Source organism: Callithrix jacchus, chromosome 17 (assembly GCF_049354715.1).
Source record: "Callithrix jacchus isolate 240 chromosome 17, calJac240_pri, whole genome shotgun sequence".
Classification (NCBI taxonomy): Eukaryota; Metazoa; Chordata; class Mammalia; order Primates; family Cebidae; genus Callithrix; species Callithrix jacchus.
In genome coordinates this window covers 17915001-17936669 of record NC_133518.1, presented here as the reverse complement: position 1 = coordinate 17936669, position 21669 = coordinate 17915001, and the positions used below count along the sequence as shown (strand labels likewise).

Here is a 21669-nt window from a genome sequence, read left to right as displayed (position 1 = left end):
CCTCAGTTGAAAAGAAGAAGTTTCCACATTGAGATAAACAGAAGTGACTCAGACATCTGCTAGATGGGGTAACTTGGCAGTTCTGTGACCAACATCAGCCCTAGTCAATACCTTAGATTAAGGTATTGGATTAATATGAGCTCTATTGAGTGTACAGATCAAAAACCCAACTTTCTCTTGCTATCTGGTCTGACTCACATGATCCTCCTCCAAAAGTAACATACTTCTTCCAGGAGAAATAGTAAGTTTTGACATTCATTTTAAATTTTAAAAATCAAGATAAATTGGAAAAAAATGGAACAGAATCTAGCTATATATTTTTAAATTATGAAAAAAATGAAAAGGACAATGTGTACTACTATGAAGAAGAAATTTGCTGAGAATAGGAAAATCAAAGTCAGATCATATATTTTATTACCCTATGACCCATTAATGTCATAGGGTAATCTAAGATCAGTAAATGACAGTTTTTTTCCTATGGAACAGCAATTTTTATTTACATATATAATAGTCGATGTTATCTGAAGCCAGATGTCTGGAAGAGGAAGTCATTTCACCCTGTTCCAGTCCCCAAGAGGCTATTAACTTTATACTGACGCAAACTAATATTTAGACACAATTCCCTAGCTCCTACAAAAAATGTAGCTATCTCTCTACTCAGATAAAGTTAGTATTTTTAAAAACATTTCAGCAGGCAAGATATTATCAACTGGGTCCTAAGCATTTAGTTTAACATTTATTATCTGGCAGCTAATAATTGATGACATAAAAAGGTTTCTCATTAAAACTATTAAAATGACAATCTGATTATATGAAATGATATGTCCAACAACACCATGAATTATGTGACCTAATGTTTTACAAACTAGATTACACATGACTTTATCACAAAATAACTAACTTTTCGTCAATAACTTATGATGGGAAAGTTTGCAGATTTGGTAGTTTCTATATTTATTCACTTGAAAATCTTGAGAAATCACAAAATCATGGTAATATGGAGGAGAACTAAATATTCCTGTTTTGTGGTTATCTCGCTCCATGCATCACATTCAGCAGTCACAATTATGAAATCACTTAGTTTTTTTCTTTATTTTTGTGGGTATATTGTAGGTGTATATATCTTGGGGTACATGAGATGTTTTGATACAGGCATACAATGTGAAATAATCATATCATGGAGAATGGACTATCCATCCCCTCAAGCATGTATCCTTTGTGTTACAAACAATTCACATGGAGGTTTTTTTAACCACTAAAAATTATAAGCATATATCTTTAATATTTCCTACTAATACATGTTTTATAATACAAACGTAAATCACATCTCTGAAAAACCTGTGACTCAATGGAATGGGAATGTTTCAAAGCATTACAATAGCAATCACTATGCTGTTGTATAAACTGTGGAAAAGGTAGTTTAACTTAAAGTCTACATTGCCTTTGTAAGTTGGTACAATCATTGGCCATGTATATAGGGGTCCACACCTTAAGCTTCAAGCAGCTAACAACAAAGCTACTGTCAAAGTCATACTGTGCCTTAGAAAAGATGAGGACCACGAGGCACAATACTCAGGACAGATCTCTACCAGGAAAACCAAAGGAGGAATATACTGGAAACACAGGCCAGGATAATCAGAAAACAACCCCATCTACTGCACAACTTTGCCTGTTAGTGGGTTGATCTCTCTCTCCCTCTTTCTCCATTAATACTTGTATACTTTTGAAATAAAGTTAAACCTTAAAAGTCTATCAGAATGAGAAAAATCACAATTTCATATATTTCACAAAAGAGATAAAATGAAGGAATTTCTGATGAAGAAAAACTAATATCAGATAGAGGAAAGAGGTTAGTGCTAAAATGCTTCAGCTAAATTTATATATAATTATTCATGACATTAAAAGGACAGCTGAACTATATCCCAAGATTTTGCCCATTCTTCAGAAATCAGGATAATGTTCAGTGAAAAAGAGAAACAAAAACACATATACTTAGAGAATATTTTTAACTACATGTTATTTCCACTGACCAAGTTTTATCTGGGGGTAAAAACTAAATAAGCAGTATTCTTTGTATCCTGAATGGCTTCCACAATAAAAAAATAAAGCTATCCCCTAATATTATTAACTGAAACTGGCTGTACCTGGAAATAGTAACTGAAAGTCAAGGAAGTGAGACTAGATGCTAAAAGATCCATTCGCTAGTTACATATGGATTCGTAAACATTTAGTTTTATATCTTCAAATAGCCGGAACCAATTTCTGCCCTGGGATATATGGATGTGAATTCCCATGTCAGCCTGCATCTACACACAAGTTCAGGTTTTATCCTTTGGAAGGCTTTATCAAAAGCATCTTTACATGCTGATACAGGCTCCGCTAAATAATGGTTGTTTTCATTTAGTGACCCATTTCGAAGTCTCGTTTAACAGCGTGTTCCTAGGTGTCCAGAAAGAGTTCTGTATCAAGGTATAATTATGTGGAATGGATCAGATTTATCGAATAAAATCATTCTGTAAACAATTTCTAGCTCACTAAATGCCCAATTATAACTGAAAGAATGCAGCTTAAGAAAGCAGGGAAATTATCTGCTGGAGCCATATCATGTAATGGAAAGAGGTTCAGAATTCTTTATGTCTGTACCGCAATTTAGAATGTAAGTTGTATTCTTTTTAATGTTACATCACTTTAGTCAAAAATATAAGTAGGAAACTTACCCAAGTTCTCTGATCAGGCAGTTGGAACTGGGAGCAAAATTGAAACAAAAACAAAAAATTACTTCCGTGTTGGTATCTTTATTGTAATCTAACCTTTGAGAAATTGACATTTGTACGAAATTAGTAATTTTTGCTTAGCATGTAACTGTACCTTCAGTAAAGCTTTGGAAATAAAAATTAAATATTTTATAACACTGCTGAATTTCCTCTATTTACATAAATGAAATGTTTGAATCAAATTTCGTTTTTACAAGAAAGCTAAATGCTACCTATTAGCGAATCTTACAACAAAGCAGATGCTTCCCTTTTGATTAATTAGTACTTGCTATAAAACAATATCCCTAAATATAATTTAATAACTGAACATTAAGCCATTTTCTGTAAAAATCCAATCTCTTGCATTTTCATAATGTTAATAACAAAAAAGATATTTACTCAAATATGAATTACTGAATAGCAAAAGGATAATATACTCGGAAATTCACGACTTGATTGTTATTAATATAGGACCCAGACCATCAGAGGTCAGAACACTTAAGAATGTTAATGGAAAACTAAAAAGATCTAGCTATTAATGACAATTTGTGACAAGATTCACTGGAGGAAACTTGAGTGGGTTAGAAGTTCTTCCAGGAGACACAAAGGTTATATATGCTTAAAAATATCATTTTGCATGGTCAAAAGTGATATATATTTTGCTTACATATGTTTTGGTATCTTTAATAAGGAAGATATTTAGTTTTTAAAGGATGAAAGCTTGATTGCAGATGAAATCTAACCATAAGAAATACTTGTTGAAAGCAAAACAGAAGATGAAGGACAGAATGTTTAAGTGACTTTTCACATCAAGGTATAAATTATAACTTGGGAAAAGACTGTCTCCGCAGTTCCTTAGAATGTAGTAGCAGATAATCAGCCCATTTAAAAGGAAGAAAATACAAAAGAATGACGAAAGAACAGAAATGTAAGTAAAAGATTGTTGCAGATGTACTCAAAGCCAAACATTCAGAAATAAAATGTGCAAACAATCAAAAATAATATTAAAAGTATAGGAAAATCAAACGAAGGAATAATAGCCACTTTTACAATTCTGTAATTGCCAAGTGACTTCATGAACGTTCACACAAGCTATCGGTGTGAAGGCAAAGGGTCCAAAATAGGAAAAAATAAAATGGACATTCGGAGGTCACACAACAATAACATTCCCCGCACTTACCTATCTGTGGCCATTGAACTCCTTCTCAAAATTATAGTGTAAACCAAGAGACCATAAATAATTTTCAACCACATATGCAGGGAAAGCCTCTACAATGCTTACTTCTCCCTTAGAGTAAACTGACTTATTTGTAAGAGAAAACTAGAAGCTAGAAGGTTCTCACCTCACCTGACAGAGCAAACATGATTCCTCAAGAACTGAACTAAGAGAAGACTCTAGACCCTCAGCATTTATCTTTTAATTTTGATGTATGTATTTATGCATCTTCTAAGTATTTTTGGCAGAATTTTTAAAATATGTATTGTTACAAAAGGCAATAATACAGCCTAATAATCTTTCCATACAATTCAGTCAATTTTTATTTACTGAGGTAATCACTTATCACTGACTAGGAATTATGGATTGAGAAGGGACATGCTGGGAACGTTATAAAGATATACAAGAATTGTAAGACCAGACTTGCCAGGAGAATATCACTATGAAGCATCCTTATTTCTTTTCCCTAAAACATTGAGCATGTGATCCCCCTTTATTTCTATAATAACCCTAAGAAATAGATAGGGCAGATATTATTCCCATTTTGAAATGAAGATCCAGAAGCCAAGAGAGTCCATGTGATTTGCTCCAATGTACTTGCATGGAAAATGAAGCAACAAACAGCTTTATGCAAGCACATTAGCTATGAAATCATGACAAGCGCTGAGAACAGAGCTAAGTCATTCTGTTTTGGCTCCTTGATCTGTGCCACCCTTACTTCTCCCTACTGAGGTCATGCCAAGAACACAATAAGTATCTTTTCAAGTACTCCTAGATAGATGGCATGGCCCTGGCAAAGAAATTGGGCAGGGGATGAGAGGAGGGTGTTTTAATAGCATCCATTTATATTCATAATAAAACGTTTTTGCACCCACTAATAAGAGCTCTTCCTCATTTAGGTCGTTCCACAAGCCAAGCACAATGCTAAATATGTTGTGTACATAAATGCCAACTCTTCCAGTTACCCTGGGAAGGGTAAGACTTGATAGAACAGGAGGAGAACTCGCCTGTATCCCAGCTTGTATCCCAGCTGTATACAGCATGACACACGAAAACAGCCGTGATGGTTATAAAAACAACGAAATATTTCTATAGTAGTTGATAAATAGCCTTTGCCCTAAGCACCCTGAATGTTCCCCTGCTTTCCTGGTCTCTTCTCCGAACACCCCTCAGATAGTCCCACTATCCAGCAGATGAGACATTAGCAGCTGGTGCAGCAAGAGCCTCCAGTATCCTGCTCCAGAATGACAGAAATCCATTCTGATTGGTAAGTATTTATGACACATCAAGTTTTAAGTATTTTGATCATCGCTCTTGGGTCTTGTTCTAATAGCAACATGCAGCAATAGAGAGTCCCTTATTCTGATGTAACATTCTGGTGTAGGAGAAAAACACCACCACTATGCTCCCACAGGCATGTTTATGAAGATCTGAGGAATGACTGCTATGCTCGAAGCACTGGACACACGCCTCATCTTTTGTGATCCTTAATTAAATTTGGGAATGTTAAAATATAATATATTTTCTCTTATTATTTTATTTTAAAATACATACCTACTATATTGCTCGTGGCTGCAAATTCATAGAGAATTACTGGTTGACAAAACTGCCCATCTTATGAACAGGTAAATTTACTTTCATTAGCAAAAAATCTTTGAATTTCAAAGTGGATAGAAACTTTACACCGAACTCTCTCATTTACAAACAAGAAAACTAAGAGGCAGGTAGACTAAGATGCTCAAAGACACCAAATCCCTGTTTGGTTTTTCTCCATTCTATCATGTACTCATAGCACTCAATTTTGAAATGGTTATTTATGAAATTTTAAAGATTATCAGAATATGAAAATAATTTGAGTACTGTAATATTACAGTAATTATTATAACATTAATGAATATATGAATATTACATTCTCAATTTATAATTATAAAGGAACCTATCAAGAGAGATGTACTTTTTGTACAATATCTGACACAAAATATGTACAACTTTCCAGTTCATTAGTCTATGAAACTTCACAAGTACTATTTAGATCAGTCCAAATAAAAAACATAGGTTATAATAAACATTAACTGTTTAAGAACTTACTTCTTTTCCATAAAGTAATTATGTAAATAATATCCTTTAGTCTTCCAATATAAAATCAATACTAACTGGAATGTTTCTAAAACTTGTACTGCTAAACCATATATTATCTCATTTTGAAAGGGAGTGAGAGCTCTTTAGCCATAGTAGATTTATCCAACTAACCCAGGAGATTGTGTTACAATTCTCATACTCTTTATTCAGGACTCTAGGAAGATACTTGGAAAAAGTGTAAAAGAGGTAACTGAAAGGAAAAGGAAAAAAGAATCAGATCACATAATTTTTGTTTAATTAATTTAATTACCTAATAGCTTTCCATAAGATAGCTTGCATAAACTTCTCCCAATTTTATTAAAGAACCATCATTTTTTGTTTGAACATATTGCAACAGAACAAATTAGTTTACTTTGTTTTTAAGAATTTTCATTAAAATGTTGCTATCTAGAAAGACCAGAGCTTGTATCCTTTAAACAAAAATAAAATAAAATTTATATTAAGAAACCACATTCAAGATGCTTACATACTGTATTTTGTTCTTTCAATATGATTTTCCAGATGGTGATTGATAGGTAAACCAATTTTTTTAAAGGACTAAATGCATAAGGGCATTAGGATGAACCAGTTAGAGATAGTGCTGTTTTGTATTTTACTTACAATGATAAACTGTATATATTTTGATAAATGAACACAACTTTGTTCTGCAAATAGCATTGTACACTGTGGTGAATTCTTGTGCAATTACAGAACTTTGCTGGAATGCTCACTGGTCTCTAGATAAATTCCTTCCCCCTCTATGGTAACAACTTGTCAGGTAGACTCATTTCCTGTTTTTATCTAAGCTCTAAAAGAACAAGAATGACCTTCATGAATCTGGGACGAGTCACTGTATGATCTGTTTCTCAGTATCAGCAACCACGACACACAAAACACACCTTGGATATTTATTTTCTTAACTGAGTTCTGCTCACTCCAAAATGCACTTTAACCCAATAGACAGTTAATAGCAGACAATAATTTAACACTGAGACCATGTTATTTTTACACATATATTAACTAACTTTTCTTTAAAGAGTGTGGGTTTTAATTCTGCTAGAATTTCCTGTGTTCTTCCACACCAGCGTCATAGGAAATCCTAATGTTCTCAAGATGTCTTTCATTTCATTGCACCTGCTTTTCAGGATCAACAAGTTAGTTTACAAGCTGGAAATCTCAAATCCAAAATACTTACTTGTGGGTGAAACAAGAATCCTGGAGAAGGCCTCAAGTATTTCTCTTTCAAAGCTTCAAGTGGGTCAGTTAGTTTTCTTTTCTCTACTCTGAAAGGTTAAAATTAGATTTTGGAGATGAATCAGTCTCACATATCAATCACTACATAATCAGTCACATTTAAAGCAGCTAACAATAAAGCCAATGGTAGGTTTCTGGGAAGCACACTAATAAAAATATAAAGACATCTGTCTAGTTCTTGGAGATTACTCATGGCCCTTCTAGGTGCTTAAGGAGAGAAGGACCTATTTATAATGGAAAAAAAAAACCCTACTGAATGACTAGGAATAGGAATATGAAAATAGGAATAATGAGAAAAGATGAAAAATGAAGAGTCACTAAAATAGAGGCATTTGTCACAAATTCAGTACCATTCCATTTCAAATGTAGACAAGAATACTTGATGATTTTTGAAATCATGAGGTCAAGACTGATTCTGAATATTAGAGCCATTTTCTACCAAGAAGGTGTTCTCCCAAATATGCACTCTATTTCTTCCATATTTGTCAATAATACCAAGAGAGTCTCCAAGCATACACTGCTAGCCACTCTTCAAGGTTTTCTCTCTCTCGATATGTATTTATATTTACACATATAACATAATATATTAATATATAAATATTTTATGTAAATTATAATAAATGTTAAAAGAGAGCACATATATGCTCTTTGGATGCCACTGCTGATAAAAAAGGCAGGCAGATAGGATGGGTGTGGTGAAAAGAGGATGGGGAGCTTTCTGAAGATAGAGAGAAATACATAAACTTACCTATAGATCACTTCTGCTTTAGAAATGTTTGCCATTCTATTTTGCATTAAGCACATAGAGAAATAATATCCCTATGTTGAATTAATTCATTGAATTAATTTCTTTTACCAACCTGGTATTTAAAAAAACTTTTAGATACATGCACTCTGAAGGCAGAATAAAATAGCTACCACTTATTGATATTATATATGTGATATGTATGTGTGGCATACGCCATTTCACTTACTGAACTAGGTGATGTTATATCCATTTTATTGGTTTGTTGTTTTCTTTTTTTTTTAAGACACAAGAAGGCTGAGATTTCAACCCAGGTCTGACACTAAAACTGGGTTCTAGGTCTTTCATGAGTTCGGTAAAAATGACAACCTTAGGTCTTAATTGAGACAAGCACCAGAGAGATGTTGGAGATCACAGTGAGTAACAGGAATGTTAGCAGGTGATGAGGATAAGTGCAAGGAACGTGTGGAAGAATCAGAAGGCAGTTGCTGTTGAGAGGATATAAAAAGGAAAGTCTGAAAAATTATCTTAACAAAGGATGGAGACACATCATTGAGTTGGAAATATGACCCTTACCCAAAATGTGTGACAATCTACACACAAAATATGGGAGATATGTGTTTCTTTGTTTTTTTTTTCCTTCTCTAACTGGACTGCCAAAGGAATTAAGATATAATAATTTTAAAAAGCAGCCAAACTTGGTACTGATGCACTGAGATATTCTGTATTGTCCTTTGATATTCGTGTGTCATATTCAAATGGGGGTGGTTCTTTTCATACTGGCAATGTTTCTTTGTTAATGCATTGTAAATAATATACGTAGAAGAAGAGTTTTAAGTAAAGAACCTGCAGCTCTAGTACGTATTAAGTAATATGAACTCAATAAACATTGTTGAGTGAAATAATAGAACAGCATCTCTTCATGAAAGAGAATTAGAGAAAATATGAAAATACTCCCATGTTAGTAAGTTCAATAGAAAATTATCCACATGTTCCATGAATTCTTGACAATGAACATTTGAATAAGAAAGGAAATGTGAACGTGTTTGTAATATTCAAAATATGTAATATTCATAATATTATTATTCATACCCATTTAAAGAAAACTAGTATTTTAAAACTAAATCACTTTGGTCAAGTGAATATTACAGGATATTGCCAAGAAGCCCTTTTATTAAACTTGTATGTTTCATCCCAAGATTTTTTTTGTTACATCAAAGGAAACCGGATAATGAAGCTATTAAACAGAGACAGGTTTTTTTTTAAAGCCAACTACTCATATTACAGACAAAACATTTTCTGTGATTAATATTTTATTTACTTGGGGATTCCTGAGACATTTATTTAGAAACAATATGACCAGCCCTTATTGAGAATGTGTTGGTACGTTAACAAAGAGTGGACTCCTGCTGTTATATATCCCACCTATTCCAAAGAACCTGACCCATTTTAGTGCCCATGAATATTTGCATTATTCCTTCAGGATCCTCATAATTCCACCACTTGACAATTTACTTTAAACACGACATTCCCATATTTTCCACTCCAAAAAAAGTGTTTAAAAATAAATTTATTGTCATGGGAAAAAGAATTCTGTAGGCCTATTCCAAGCCCCCAGCTTCAGAAACATCCAAAAATGAGTTCAAACCCAGCCAACTTTCAGAATAAAAAATGAGTTCACCAGATCAAACAACTTCATTCTGTTTTATAACAATAGTAAAAATGACGTGTGAAAAAGCCATCACTTTACAGTATAAATACTCCTTTATTTTATCTGTTCATATTTCATCATCTCCCATCCACCCTTACCTGTAAATAGGGTCCATAAAGAAAGGAGTGGGTCTTGCATGCTGCAAGGAACCGTCTGAAGCTGGTCTTGGTTCCATGTTGCTGCCTTTTTTTTCCCCAAACACGTGGTTTTTTCGAGGCTCAGTCAGCTTTGTCCCACTGGCTCTACTCCTACTGCCCATACTTAGATCGAGGGGCTGGTCTTGGCTTGTGGCAGGCGTCACTGGAGGCTTGGAGGGTACTGGAGTCAAGGGCTTCTCCTCTTTTCGCTTAGTAGTGAGATCAAAGGGGGACTCAGAGCTGCCCTTCTGCAGTTTCTTAACTTCACTTGGTGATTGGGGTTCCATTTTCAAAGGTAACGATCTCAAGTCTCTATCAGGAAATGGGTACATTGATTGGGAGAATGCTGGAAAAAATGGGAGGGGAAACATGGAAGGGTAAGGTAAAGCTCCAACTTTTTTGTCTTGCAGCCCCACCAGTCCTGTTGAACCAAAGTATTTTTCAGCAATAGAAGCAATAGCCTTTATAGAATCATTCACAGCTCCTGACACCGCAGTCTGCTCCTCTAAAGATGGTGAGAAAATGGAATGATTGCTGTATTCTTTCTTATTATTTATTGAAGCCAGATTCTGAAGAGGGCTTACTTTGTCTTTGAACATTTTACCATTTTCTTTAAATTTCTCTTTATCACTTTCAATGTCACTTTCCAGATCAGAGCCCGAGGTTGTTTCCAGGTCACTGCCACTTGGCGTACTGACATCATCAAGGTCACTACTCTCTGACTGGTCACTGATTTTCTCAAGGGGCCTCTCTTCAGAGGACCTCTCGGGCTGGAGCTCCACTGGCTTATTGTCCCCTACAGGTGGGTGTTTAGATAGTGCCTTCAAAATATCCTGTGTAGCTGGCAGTATCTGAGGATGTGTCATGAGGGGACTTTGACTTTTGTTTGTCTGTTCAGTACTTGATAGTCCTTTAACAGGAGAACTAGCAGGTATCAAAGGAGGCCTGTGGTACAAGCCGGAAGGAAACAGACCAGGGAAGCTAAAAGAAAATCCAGGAGCTGTTGGAAAGGTAAGACCAGCAGGATGCCTATTGGCGCCAAAATAGTCAGCAAGGCCCGGGTTGGCATGACTCATATTAACCATGGACGTTTTATCCATAGCTGGGGTTCCAGGAAGTGAAATGCCTTGGCCAAAAAATCCACCTGCCGCAAAATGGTTCTTGCCCTCACAAAACCTCCTGTGTTTATTTAAGGAAGACGTAGTGCTGAACATTTGTCCACAGTCTTTGCACTTGATTTGGGTTCTGCAATCAGCATGCATGCGCTTATGACGACAAAGGTTTGAAAACTGAGTATAGGATTTATGGCAGACCTCACCTGTGTGCAAACAACAAAAAAGAATCTCAGGCTTTATGTCAATTGCTTCTGAGTTTAGCAAGTATCACAATTGGTTTACTCAAAATTTCAATTAGGAAGCCAGTAAAAGACATTGGAGGCACCAATCTGGGTGCTCCAAACACAGAAAACCCCATTTCACTAGATTCCAAAGCAAGGCAACCAACCTGACAAATGTCTTGAGGCAGCACAAATATTTCATATATATATATTTTTTGTCACCCCCGCATTGTGCAATAGTTTGCATTATATTTGCATATTTAAATATTTATGGAGAGTTAAATTCCAACATGCATTGATTCTCCACCCAATTACTATGCTAATATAATGTTGAAAATTAAAGTCTTAAAATGTATTAAATATGAAACATAGCAAGAACCCCTTTCAAATTTTAGAGTACTTAAAAATTCTATTTTGTAGACGACAAAACAAAATAAAATAGCCTCAACCAGAAACTTCACCTTCATTGCCTCTCCCCTTGGGGAAAAAGCCTGTGACTGCCCTGCTATTATTTAATTGGTATTATATCATATGCTCTCATCATTCACACATCAAAGCCACACAACAATGCACATTGTGTATTCCGAAACTTTTTTTTAACAATCATTTTCATGATTTGAGAAAGACTGACATAATTTACAATGGCTCTATTTTAAGCCTGCAAAGGAAACTAAATTGAATGTAGCCCATCCTGCATTGCTGGTTCCCATGAACTATGATCACGTCCTCTGACTTCCCCTCACACCAGTGGTTGCACTAACCTTCCTGCATTTATGAAACCCCCGTCCTTGGGAAACATATCCACTTGTTGTCATATCTACATTAGTTATCATCTCAGGCTTGACTTCTGTGCGTTACGGCCAACTCTAGTTGGTAGGGGAGAGCACTGTGAAACCTCTATTCCAGAAAGAAGGGCACAGCTGTGAAATTGGGTGCAGCTGTGAAATATGCCTCTTCACCAAGAATTTGCCGATAAAGTAGAATCTCCCTCCTCTCACATCTGCCACTATAGCTAAGTATATTTTAAGACGAAACTTTGTACCCTTTTATAACTCCTTTACCAGGTAAGAATCCTCACTCACTTCACAGTCCAGTAGGATTACAGTATCAGTACTCTGAGCATCATGGTTTTTTCATTTTACTTCACAGGGTTGAATCATGTTACGTGTGAACTTACTTTAACACTTCTGTGCATGTTCAATACATGCACAAACAAGATATACCTTGTTGGTAATCGTCGAAACAAATTTATTTTAAGAAATTAAATTGAAGACAAAATGCAGTATTTATTGCTTTCATATGATGACTGCCTTTAAGTGCAGAATGGTTGTGCTTCTATGTCAAAGCAATAATAATTTTTTTAAAAAAAGAAAAAAAAACAACTTATGCCTAGGAGATTTTATAGACTTTCAGTCAAGCAAAACTCACCCAGAACTTGGATTATCCCACATACATCCAAACAGGAAGTACTAAGTGAGGATATATCTCTTTCTTTACTACTAAAGGTTCAACTGTATTGTTATATATATATATATCAACGTGCTTGGTAATGTTAAAGGTGCCTTCAATTATGGGATGAATCATAACAATATAGAAGTTGTAACATGCATTTTCGCGGGAAGAGAAGATGTGGGTGATTTCTTTTCAAATTATTTTGCCAGAATATATTGACCAGAGTCAGCTTTAAAAGTATATACTATGTAACCATATACAATAAATAAACGTATGATTTAAAATATTTGATACACTAATTAAGATCATATCATGGAGAAGGCAGAAACATCAGACATTCACTAGATATATTAGAATAATTCAGCTAGAAACAATAACAACATTTTATTATTGGAATTATAAAAAGTAAGAAAGCAACACCTCTTAAAAGGCACTAAAAAAATGTCTTGATGAGCATTCAACCAAGACATAAGTTTTTCAAAGGCTTGTAATTTTTTGGCAAGGAAATGTTGCTCTCTACACTTCTTTCTTACAACCAGATGGCTTTAAAAAAAATCAAGAGTTTCTCTACAGTGGAGTAACAGAAGTTCAGCTGATTTTTCTCATGGCGCCCTTTGTTACATGGCTGAGTGGTGTCTGTGTCTGGGCTCAAGAACATAGGATATGGGATGTTTTCTTAGGCAGAGGCTTTGTTTTCAGCACTTGAAGGACTGGGCTGGCATACCACAAACCACCAGGCCTCCAGGTAAACTGGTTCAATTGATGTTGAAGTCTACACTCTACTGTAATTTTCTCAGTAATAAGGAATTAGCCAGCAGTTAACATTGCATTTTTCTACTTATTAAACAAATTAAGAGGCATTTTGAATATATTCAGCCTATTAGAGCATGTGGTTTCTATTTGGGAAAGCTGGAGGTTTCTGTAAAGGCAGTGAGTAATTACCTTAGCACTGGTGACTTTGGACTCAAGCGTGGCAGCACACTGTAATAAGAGACAGTTGCCATAAACACACCAGTGGGGGTAAATCGTGGTGTGTGGCCTTCTGGTGAGAAACAGATACCAGCCCTAGGTGAACCTCCTCCACTCAAGTCTCCGCACCATTTCCTGATCTTTAAACTCTTTTGTTCTGAAATTACATGGCTATTATTCATAATTACTCCATGGTTCTCTGTCAGATTTTATATTTGAAGAATGCCATCTGCTATTTAAATTTACCAATAATTACTGAAAATACATTCAAGGGAAATACTTTATGCAACCTGATTGGAAAGGAACACCCTATGGCACTTTAAAGTGAAACACTTGTCTTCAACACAATTAAAATTCCAGATTCCAGAATCTTCAATAGCAGAAGTCTATATTTTCTGACTTTTATTTTAAATAGTAGAGAAAGCATTAAATGAGTGATCAGAATTCCTTGTGGCTTATTTTACTTTTTTTCACATCAAAACATAATAAAAGTTACCAAAATTTATTTCTGAGGAATCAGAAATAAATGAACTATTTAATATCGTATGCCTGTAGTACTTCCAAGTACATTTTCAGGGCATTAAGACTTAAAAGCCAGGAATGCCTTTTTGAGACAAGAATCTAAAAGTTCTATTGAATGCTTTATTTCCTGTGACCTTCAACAGAGCTTCCCCAAGGGAGACGAGAGCACCCTTTTGTTTATCTGCTAGTCCTCTTCACCCGGGGAACAGAACATATGAGCAAAACAGGACTCTAGCGTAAGCTGGAAAAGGAAAGAAAAGCTCTTTTGGTGCTTGGACACACAAAAGAAGGCTGTGTCAAGACGAAGGAGAGTAAGTCTCTGGCATCTCTATGTTGGCACTGCAAATTCGTTTTTTCCATCAGGTCCTGTAGTAGTGTCTCATATACCTATTACAAACCAAAGTCAGAGGTCTCGCCAAGTGCTGAGTGTGCTTCAACTAAGTCTACGTGTATTTGGATCCAAAGTCAGTCTTGAAGTTTGTAGCACGACTTAATAAGTCATTGCATTTATATGGCCAGCCAAGCAATGAATTAAAAGAAGCCCAGAATTTTTGCCCACATAGACTAAAAACAACTGATTTTTCTTCTAAAATGTTTTGAGTACAATACAGAGAATCGGAGTGGGTGGACAAGAAAAAGCAAATGAGAGCTAAGTTTTACTGTATCTGAAGGATGTTACTACAGTGCTCTGTACAGGGATGTTCTGAGTAGGTGGTCAGATCAGATGTCCCCTAAAAGCACACTGCCTATAAACTTGCTTTGGTGCAGTGGGTAAGAGAAACAGCATGTCCAGAGTCTAAGTGAAAATGTTCTGCTTTTCTTCAAGTAACAGAGAACTACAAATCCAACAGCCTGTGATTGGCAACAATGGGTAGATTAAAAAGCATTTCATCCCCCTTGCTCTCTCCACACACATGTACTCACATACATACACAGAGAGCTGTAAGCCTACTTGCCAGATGGGGTTCTTCCAGCTCTTTCTTATACAGAACAGGTTTTTAATCACTTCATCTTGTTTAGTGATGTCTGCTATTTGCTGCTTTACAAAGCCATGAACATTTACAATATGAGACAAATCTGATTGTCTCGATTAAATCCTACAACCTGGGGAGGCTTCCCTTCGATTATCTAATGACTTTTCTTTTCTCTGCCTGTTATTGATTTCTTCCAAAAGAAAATCCCCCAGGAATCAAAGACAAAATACCATGGATCTGATTACAAAAGATTTACTTGTAATCATAAGTAGCCCTACTGGATTGGACCACAAATAGCTAACACAGTGACCCTCAGAAGGCCATGTGCAGTCACTCTCCTGGTCACAGTGCCTTTTGGAGGAGAGACAGATGTGGGAAGGAGGGCTGGAGTGTTAAAAACTTACAGATAAAGGGCTTCACACTGCTGTGGATGTGCTTGTGTTGTTTGAGGCCCGACGAAGTGGCAAACGTTTTGCCACACTCCGGGCAAGCATGGGCCCGGGCACCGACATGCTGAGAGCGAATGTGCCGCTGAAGGTTGCTAGGGTCCGTGAAAACCTGCTAGGAAATGAGTACTGATTAATCCAGAAACTTAACTCAAGGACACAATTAAAGAAGACCCGGGATGACTCAAGAAGAAATTTGCTTATTTGTTTTGTTTTTGTTTTCCCCAAAGACCAAAAGTGTACTCTCCTCCAACCAAAATTTATAGTACCTACCCTAGAGGGTAGGTACTATAAATGATTCTGCTCTGTATCCTTAGCATGGAGTATCCACTGTTGAACCAAATAATGAATGACACGATTAGGCCATCTTGAAGGTCCTTTGATACCATTTAGAGTGACTTGAGTTGAATAATAAAATGTTGGTTATGGCATTACTAAAAGTAGTGTGCTATTTTCACCCTTGAAATAAAGACACATTGTGTACAAAAATTTGGAGGATTTTGACTAACATTCCCTAAATCTATTTAAAGACTTTCCCTAGGTGTTAAATTCTAATGCTGCTTCAGCTAAATCCATTTCTTTAGATACTGTACTAAAAACAAAAATAAAAAAAGCCACCCAACACATCTGAGAGCAAAACATCCGTAAAGAAATTTTAAATGTCTTTATTTTTTTGAATGAGAAAAAACACACAAAATTTTAATGTGCATAGAACAAGGTAATCATAAGAGTATGATTATCCAGTAACGTGGTGGGGTCCAGAAATTTCCACTGGCATGAAAAAAGCTATTAAAATGCTATTAAAATGTGTTTTGGAAATAAAAAGCAACTTTAATGATACCAGGACATCTTTGAGTCAACTAAGAAACATGAAATTAAAAGAAGCAAATTATTTTCACCATAGGTCACAGTTATGGTCTAACTTGAGTATGTTGTTCAGCACTGACAAGCGGCTCCACATGTTTTAATCAGAACCAAGTCATAATTTATGGTGAGCCCTTGGTTGGAAAAATCTGCAAATGTAAGAGTCACCCATTCTTTCTGCAGAGGTATTCAGAAATTTTATGCGACTTCCTTACAAATTGCTATTAAAAGAAATTAGTAATGTGAATTGAATAAAATCTTCATTCTCCGCAAGGCTATAAACCAACTCCACGCTGGCAAATCAGTAGCGGAACCAGGAATTTACCAAGGATGTCTGACACCTAGTTCTGGAACTCACCATTAAGCCTCACTTCCTCCCTTGCAAAAATAAAAGAATACCCACTAAGTGTTATTATACACTCTACTAATGCCTTTTAGCATACAACACTCAGTCTACTTTTCTCAAGATATTTATAGTTTCCCCTCTGAAGGGTTGTTTTTATATATCGTAGCAAGTGATGGATTACGAGAGAGCAGGATGACAGAGAGAGGCCAAGTAGCCTACAAATTCACTGTACCTTGGCACAGTTTTCACATTCATAGTGCTTTCCACTGTCATGTGACATCTGGTGGCGAATTAAATTGGACTTCCAGTTAAATGCCTTGGGACACTGATCACACTTGTATTCCCTCTCTTCAGTATGTGACAGCATGTGTTTCTCCAGGCTGTTAAGAGAATAATAGATTTAAAAAGACAAAGGATGCATTCATAAACAGAATGTCATTTTTTTTGCTAATCCAACTGGCAATTAAAGAATAAGAAGGAAAAGGAGTTGAACTGAGAAGGAGGAAAGAGCAGAAACAGGCTTGTGACAGACAAAAGTGCATTTATGTTTCCTGGACTGTATCACCAATATGAAGATGTATTCTTGTTGTTAGAAAATAAATCTGATACAGCTGACAGGGAGTATCTGCCAATTTAAGATCATGATAAACAACAAGCTATTTGTCCAGTTTGAGATTCACTACACAATTCTAACAACAACATGTATTGCTATTACTTAACTGAAATACAAAACTCAAGCAGAAAATGCTTAAAAATATGTAGGCAAGCATTCTTTCTAATGTAGATAATCTCTTGTGAACCTAGGATGGACGGATGGATGGATGGATGGATGGATGGATGGATGGATGGATGATGGATCGATGGATGGATGGACTGATACATGGATATATGTGTGGGGATAGATAGATGATTGATTGATTGATGGATTGATTGATAGATAGATAACCTAAGAATTAAAGAGTAAGAAGTGCATAATATTTTAAGTGGATGCAATAGTTAAGTCCCCTAAAAGAAAAACATGATTAGAAGTTTCTTTCAAGCATAGTTTCTCTGTTTTAAAGGTTAAAATGTTTTATCTTCTCAAATGTTTGCCCCATTTTCTAAAATTTACATATGAAATCTCCATGAATACAATAAAAAAAAATGCTAGATAATGGATTACTGTGATAGAAGATGTCTGCAACACCTTTATTGATTAAATATACACACACATAACACACTGAGATACTATCCCCTAATAAAGTAACCAGAGCTCCATGGAAAAATAGACCATTTCAAATCTGAAGTATGAAATTCACAAGATGGGCCTTGAACATCTTGTTATGACAAAAAGCAAGATATTTATAGATAATGTCCAAAAAATTAGGGTGCCAACTTGAAGAGATGCCCACTGACCAAAGGTGGGGTAAGTGGAGCATCAATAAGAATAGCAACAATTTTATCAATAATGATATTCAAAACACAAACAGAACCTCCATGGCCACCTAAGGAGGATGGAGGAAAGTCAAATCATCATTCCTAAAACTGGTAAAGAAAGGGAAAATATTTGGGCACATATCTGCTTTTCCTATGTAAACTGCACTTCGGGGTAAACAAATAGGACTATGAAGGGAAGTTTCTTTACATGAAATTAATCCAGATAATAGATGATGAAACAGTGATAGAGTTAGAAGACATTCATTCTGAAGCTCCTAAAGAATTGATGAATCTAGTCAATCGATTATGCGACTTCGAGTAGAAACAAATGGCACCATCAACAAAATATTCCTGGTGAGACACAGCCTAAATCCCAACCAACGCTTGGGATAGAACTACAAGCCTACAGGAAACTAGAGGGGATGGAAAAAGATGTTAACACCACAATGATATAAACAGCAGAATCCAGACTGGAGGAAGCACTACAGTAAAACAACTCAGTTTCTTCTACGATTTTCTATAAATAAATTATAATAAGAGAAAGAAGAGGGTGGAGAGAGAGACACAGACAGACAGGGACACAGAGAGAAAGAGAGACTGACTCTGGGGGAACATTTAGATTAAAATAGTTGTAAGAGACTTGTCAACCAATTGTTATATGTGGCCTTTATTTTGATCTTTATTCAAAAGAAACACTTTAAACTTTATGAGATAACTGAGGAAAATTGTGCTCTTACTGAATATTTGATAATATTAAGAAATTATTTTTTAATGTGGTATTGAACTTATGTCTTTAAGGAGTCCTACTTTCTATAGACACATACTTAACTACTTTTTAATAAGATGATATAATGTCCAGGATTTGTTTCAAATAATTCAAAATAGGTATATTGACAAGACTGACTTCATGTGATAATTATTGAAGCTGAAGAAATGGGATTTAAAAAATACTATCTCATCTCTAGTTTTGGGTATATTTGAAGCTCTCAATAATAAAAAAAGTTAATTAGGAAAGAAAAAGTAGCAATCATGAAAGCATTCTTTTATTTTATTTCTTTGTGTGATGAATACTGCAAATATTAGTACCAATTAAGACCTTTGAACACCCAGAATAGATTATCCAGTGGTCATACAGACTGTGTGAGTGGGAGTATACATAAGAAAACGAAGTGCCCATTCTCATATCTCGGCAAATTAGAAATGACTTTCCTACACATTTTGTCTTTCTCAGCTTCCTCCCCACAACTCTATTCATGGTGCAAGAACTCATTTTCCTGCTCCATGAACCAGTCAAGTTAGAAATGCCATTCTGAGCACAGGTGGTGATATCTCTGTGAACAAAAGGTACTAGGGGAGTGCAGGTCATAAGAAAGGCCCTACCCTTATCTATATTATGTTATCCTCTGTGTGTTACAGAGTGGAATGTTAATAAAAGAGTTAAGACTGAAATACCAACAACTGTAGTTAACATTGAAATGAGTCAGGGACATCCTCCAAAAATCACTGTACAGATTACAATTCTCACTGTCTGTCCCTAGCAACCCACAAAGGCAAGCCATTTTATGATCTAACTTCCACTATGCTATATATCAAATCATAAACCCTGAAATCTAGTGGCAAAAGATTAGCCTATATGTTGAGTTTTATTCCTGCCTCTAATTCCAAAGATACGGTTTAATTTTAGGGGTTTATTATGAGTATATGGCATGGCGGGGGGAGATAACAAAGCAAAAGGAATTTTCCCTTCTTTGCTTCTTCTAATCAAGCAGAAACTCCATATTGTTCCATAGTATTATTAGCTTTCAGTTAAGTAGTTAAAAAAAACACTAACAGCGAGTCCTTTTCACAAAAGTATATGTGCATTGCTTTCATAAACATAGAAGCAATCTAGTCAGTCAGTGAGACTTCTCTGTTTTTCATGGAATTTTATCTCAATCTATAGAACCTTGCTCAGCCTTTTGAGTGTTTTCAGTCTTTTCACCTTTTGCACATCAACCTTTGTTTCTTTCTTGTTTTTTTAATTTGTTTTTGTTTTGCATTTGTTTCTCAAGATTTTACATAAAGGATAGAGAAACAGAAGAACAGATCATGTCCAGAAAGTCATTTTCATCATTTAAAGTATAAAGTGACAACATAGCATTTAATAAAGTAAAAAATATTAGAAAATAAAGGTTCTGAATGTGGCTAAATTATATCATTTATAACTAAAAAATACCAGTTGGAAGATTAGAATTTAATTGCATAGTGACATGCTTTATCCAAATGGCTGGGCTACCAAAATATTAATTTGGAGAATTCAAGCAATGCCAGACAATTAGGTTTCCTTTTTGTTTTCTCTAAATGTTTGACTGAAACTACTAAACTAATAGTTGGTTTCAGCATTAGGTAGAGTTGACTCGGGCTTAATCTTATAGCCAGGCAGATTGAGAGGCTTTCTCCACCTAAGAAGTATTGCTGTAGGAGGTGTTTAGTTTGTCAATTTCTGCCTTAATGCTGTTCATTATTTTTATAACAAAACTGAAAGAAATAGACTTTATTTCTGACACCAGAGATAAATACTTTTCCTACTCATTAGTATTTATTAGCTTCATTTTGTTTTTTAATTGGGGCACAATGATATTAAAGGGACATACTGTGACTTTTTAAATTACAAATCCACACTTTACCAAACATATATAATAGATTTATTCTCTACGAAGATTTATAGGAAGTGGTAGAGGTAAGTTTAAAAGATTCTGGAAAAACCCTCATATTCCGTAAAATGTTTATTCTCTAACAGCTAAATTAGTCCTAAATTTTCTAGATATTTATTCTTTCTATTCAATCTCCTCAATAAAGAAGGATTATGCTTAATGCCTTTTAGTCATTTATGCCTTAAAGTGAACAACTACAAGATGAAATCATTTTCTAAAAGAGGCCTAACCAGGAGAAGAGGAAGTAGGGCAATACAAGGGGTGAAAATGAGAGGAAGAAAAGGATCCAGGGAAGAAGGGAAGGAAACGGAAAGGTAAACGGAAGGTGGAGAGTCAAAGTCAAAATCTGAGTAATGCCCATTCTTGAGTAAGGCTACTTGATAGACTACCATTCCTGTTTAAATATAATGGGATATTCATTTAAAATTCGGATTACAGGTTTCAAGGATAATTTCCAGATTTAAAAGCAAGGTAATGAGTACAACTATTAAAATTATTTGTGGACCAAGGCAAAAATCTAGAAATAAACAAAAAAATACCTATTAACTGGTCTAATCTTTTCTAATTTTAAAGACCATTCTGTAGTACAATCAGTATCTGCTTTTCAAAAACTAAGTTCTAGTGTTGTTGTTTCTTTAACAGAAATTTGAAAAAGTTATAGAATTAAATTCAAAAGGCTGGGCCGGGTGTGGTGGCTCACGCCTGTAATCCCAGCAC

The 21669-nt window shown here is 35.3% G+C and overlaps 1 protein-coding gene across 20 annotated transcripts in view; it reads right to left on the bottom strand.

Moving 5' to 3' along the window:
* MECOM (MDS1 and EVI1 complex locus) overlaps window positions 1–21669 on the bottom strand; it is a 584109-nt gene that overhangs the window by 22041 nt on the left and 540399 nt on the right. For 6 of the 20 annotated variants that reach the window (XM_008983493.5, XM_078353874.1, XM_054246979.2 and 3 more), the window contains 5 exons: window positions 17076–17223; window positions 15592–15748; window positions 9896–11252; window positions 7283–7370; window positions 2718–2744 (listed from right to left, as the gene is read on the bottom strand). In XM_008983493.5, the coding sequence (XP_008981741.1) occupies window positions 2718–2744; window positions 7283–7370; window positions 9896–11252; window positions 15592–15748; window positions 17076–17223 (1777 nt within the window). The remainder of the gene's footprint in view (window positions 1–2717; window positions 2745–7282; window positions 7371–9895; window positions 11253–15591; window positions 15749–17075; window positions 17224–21669) is intronic. The other 14 variants (XM_078353873.1, XM_078353880.1, XM_078353882.1 and 11 more) reach the window with 6 other exon arrangements.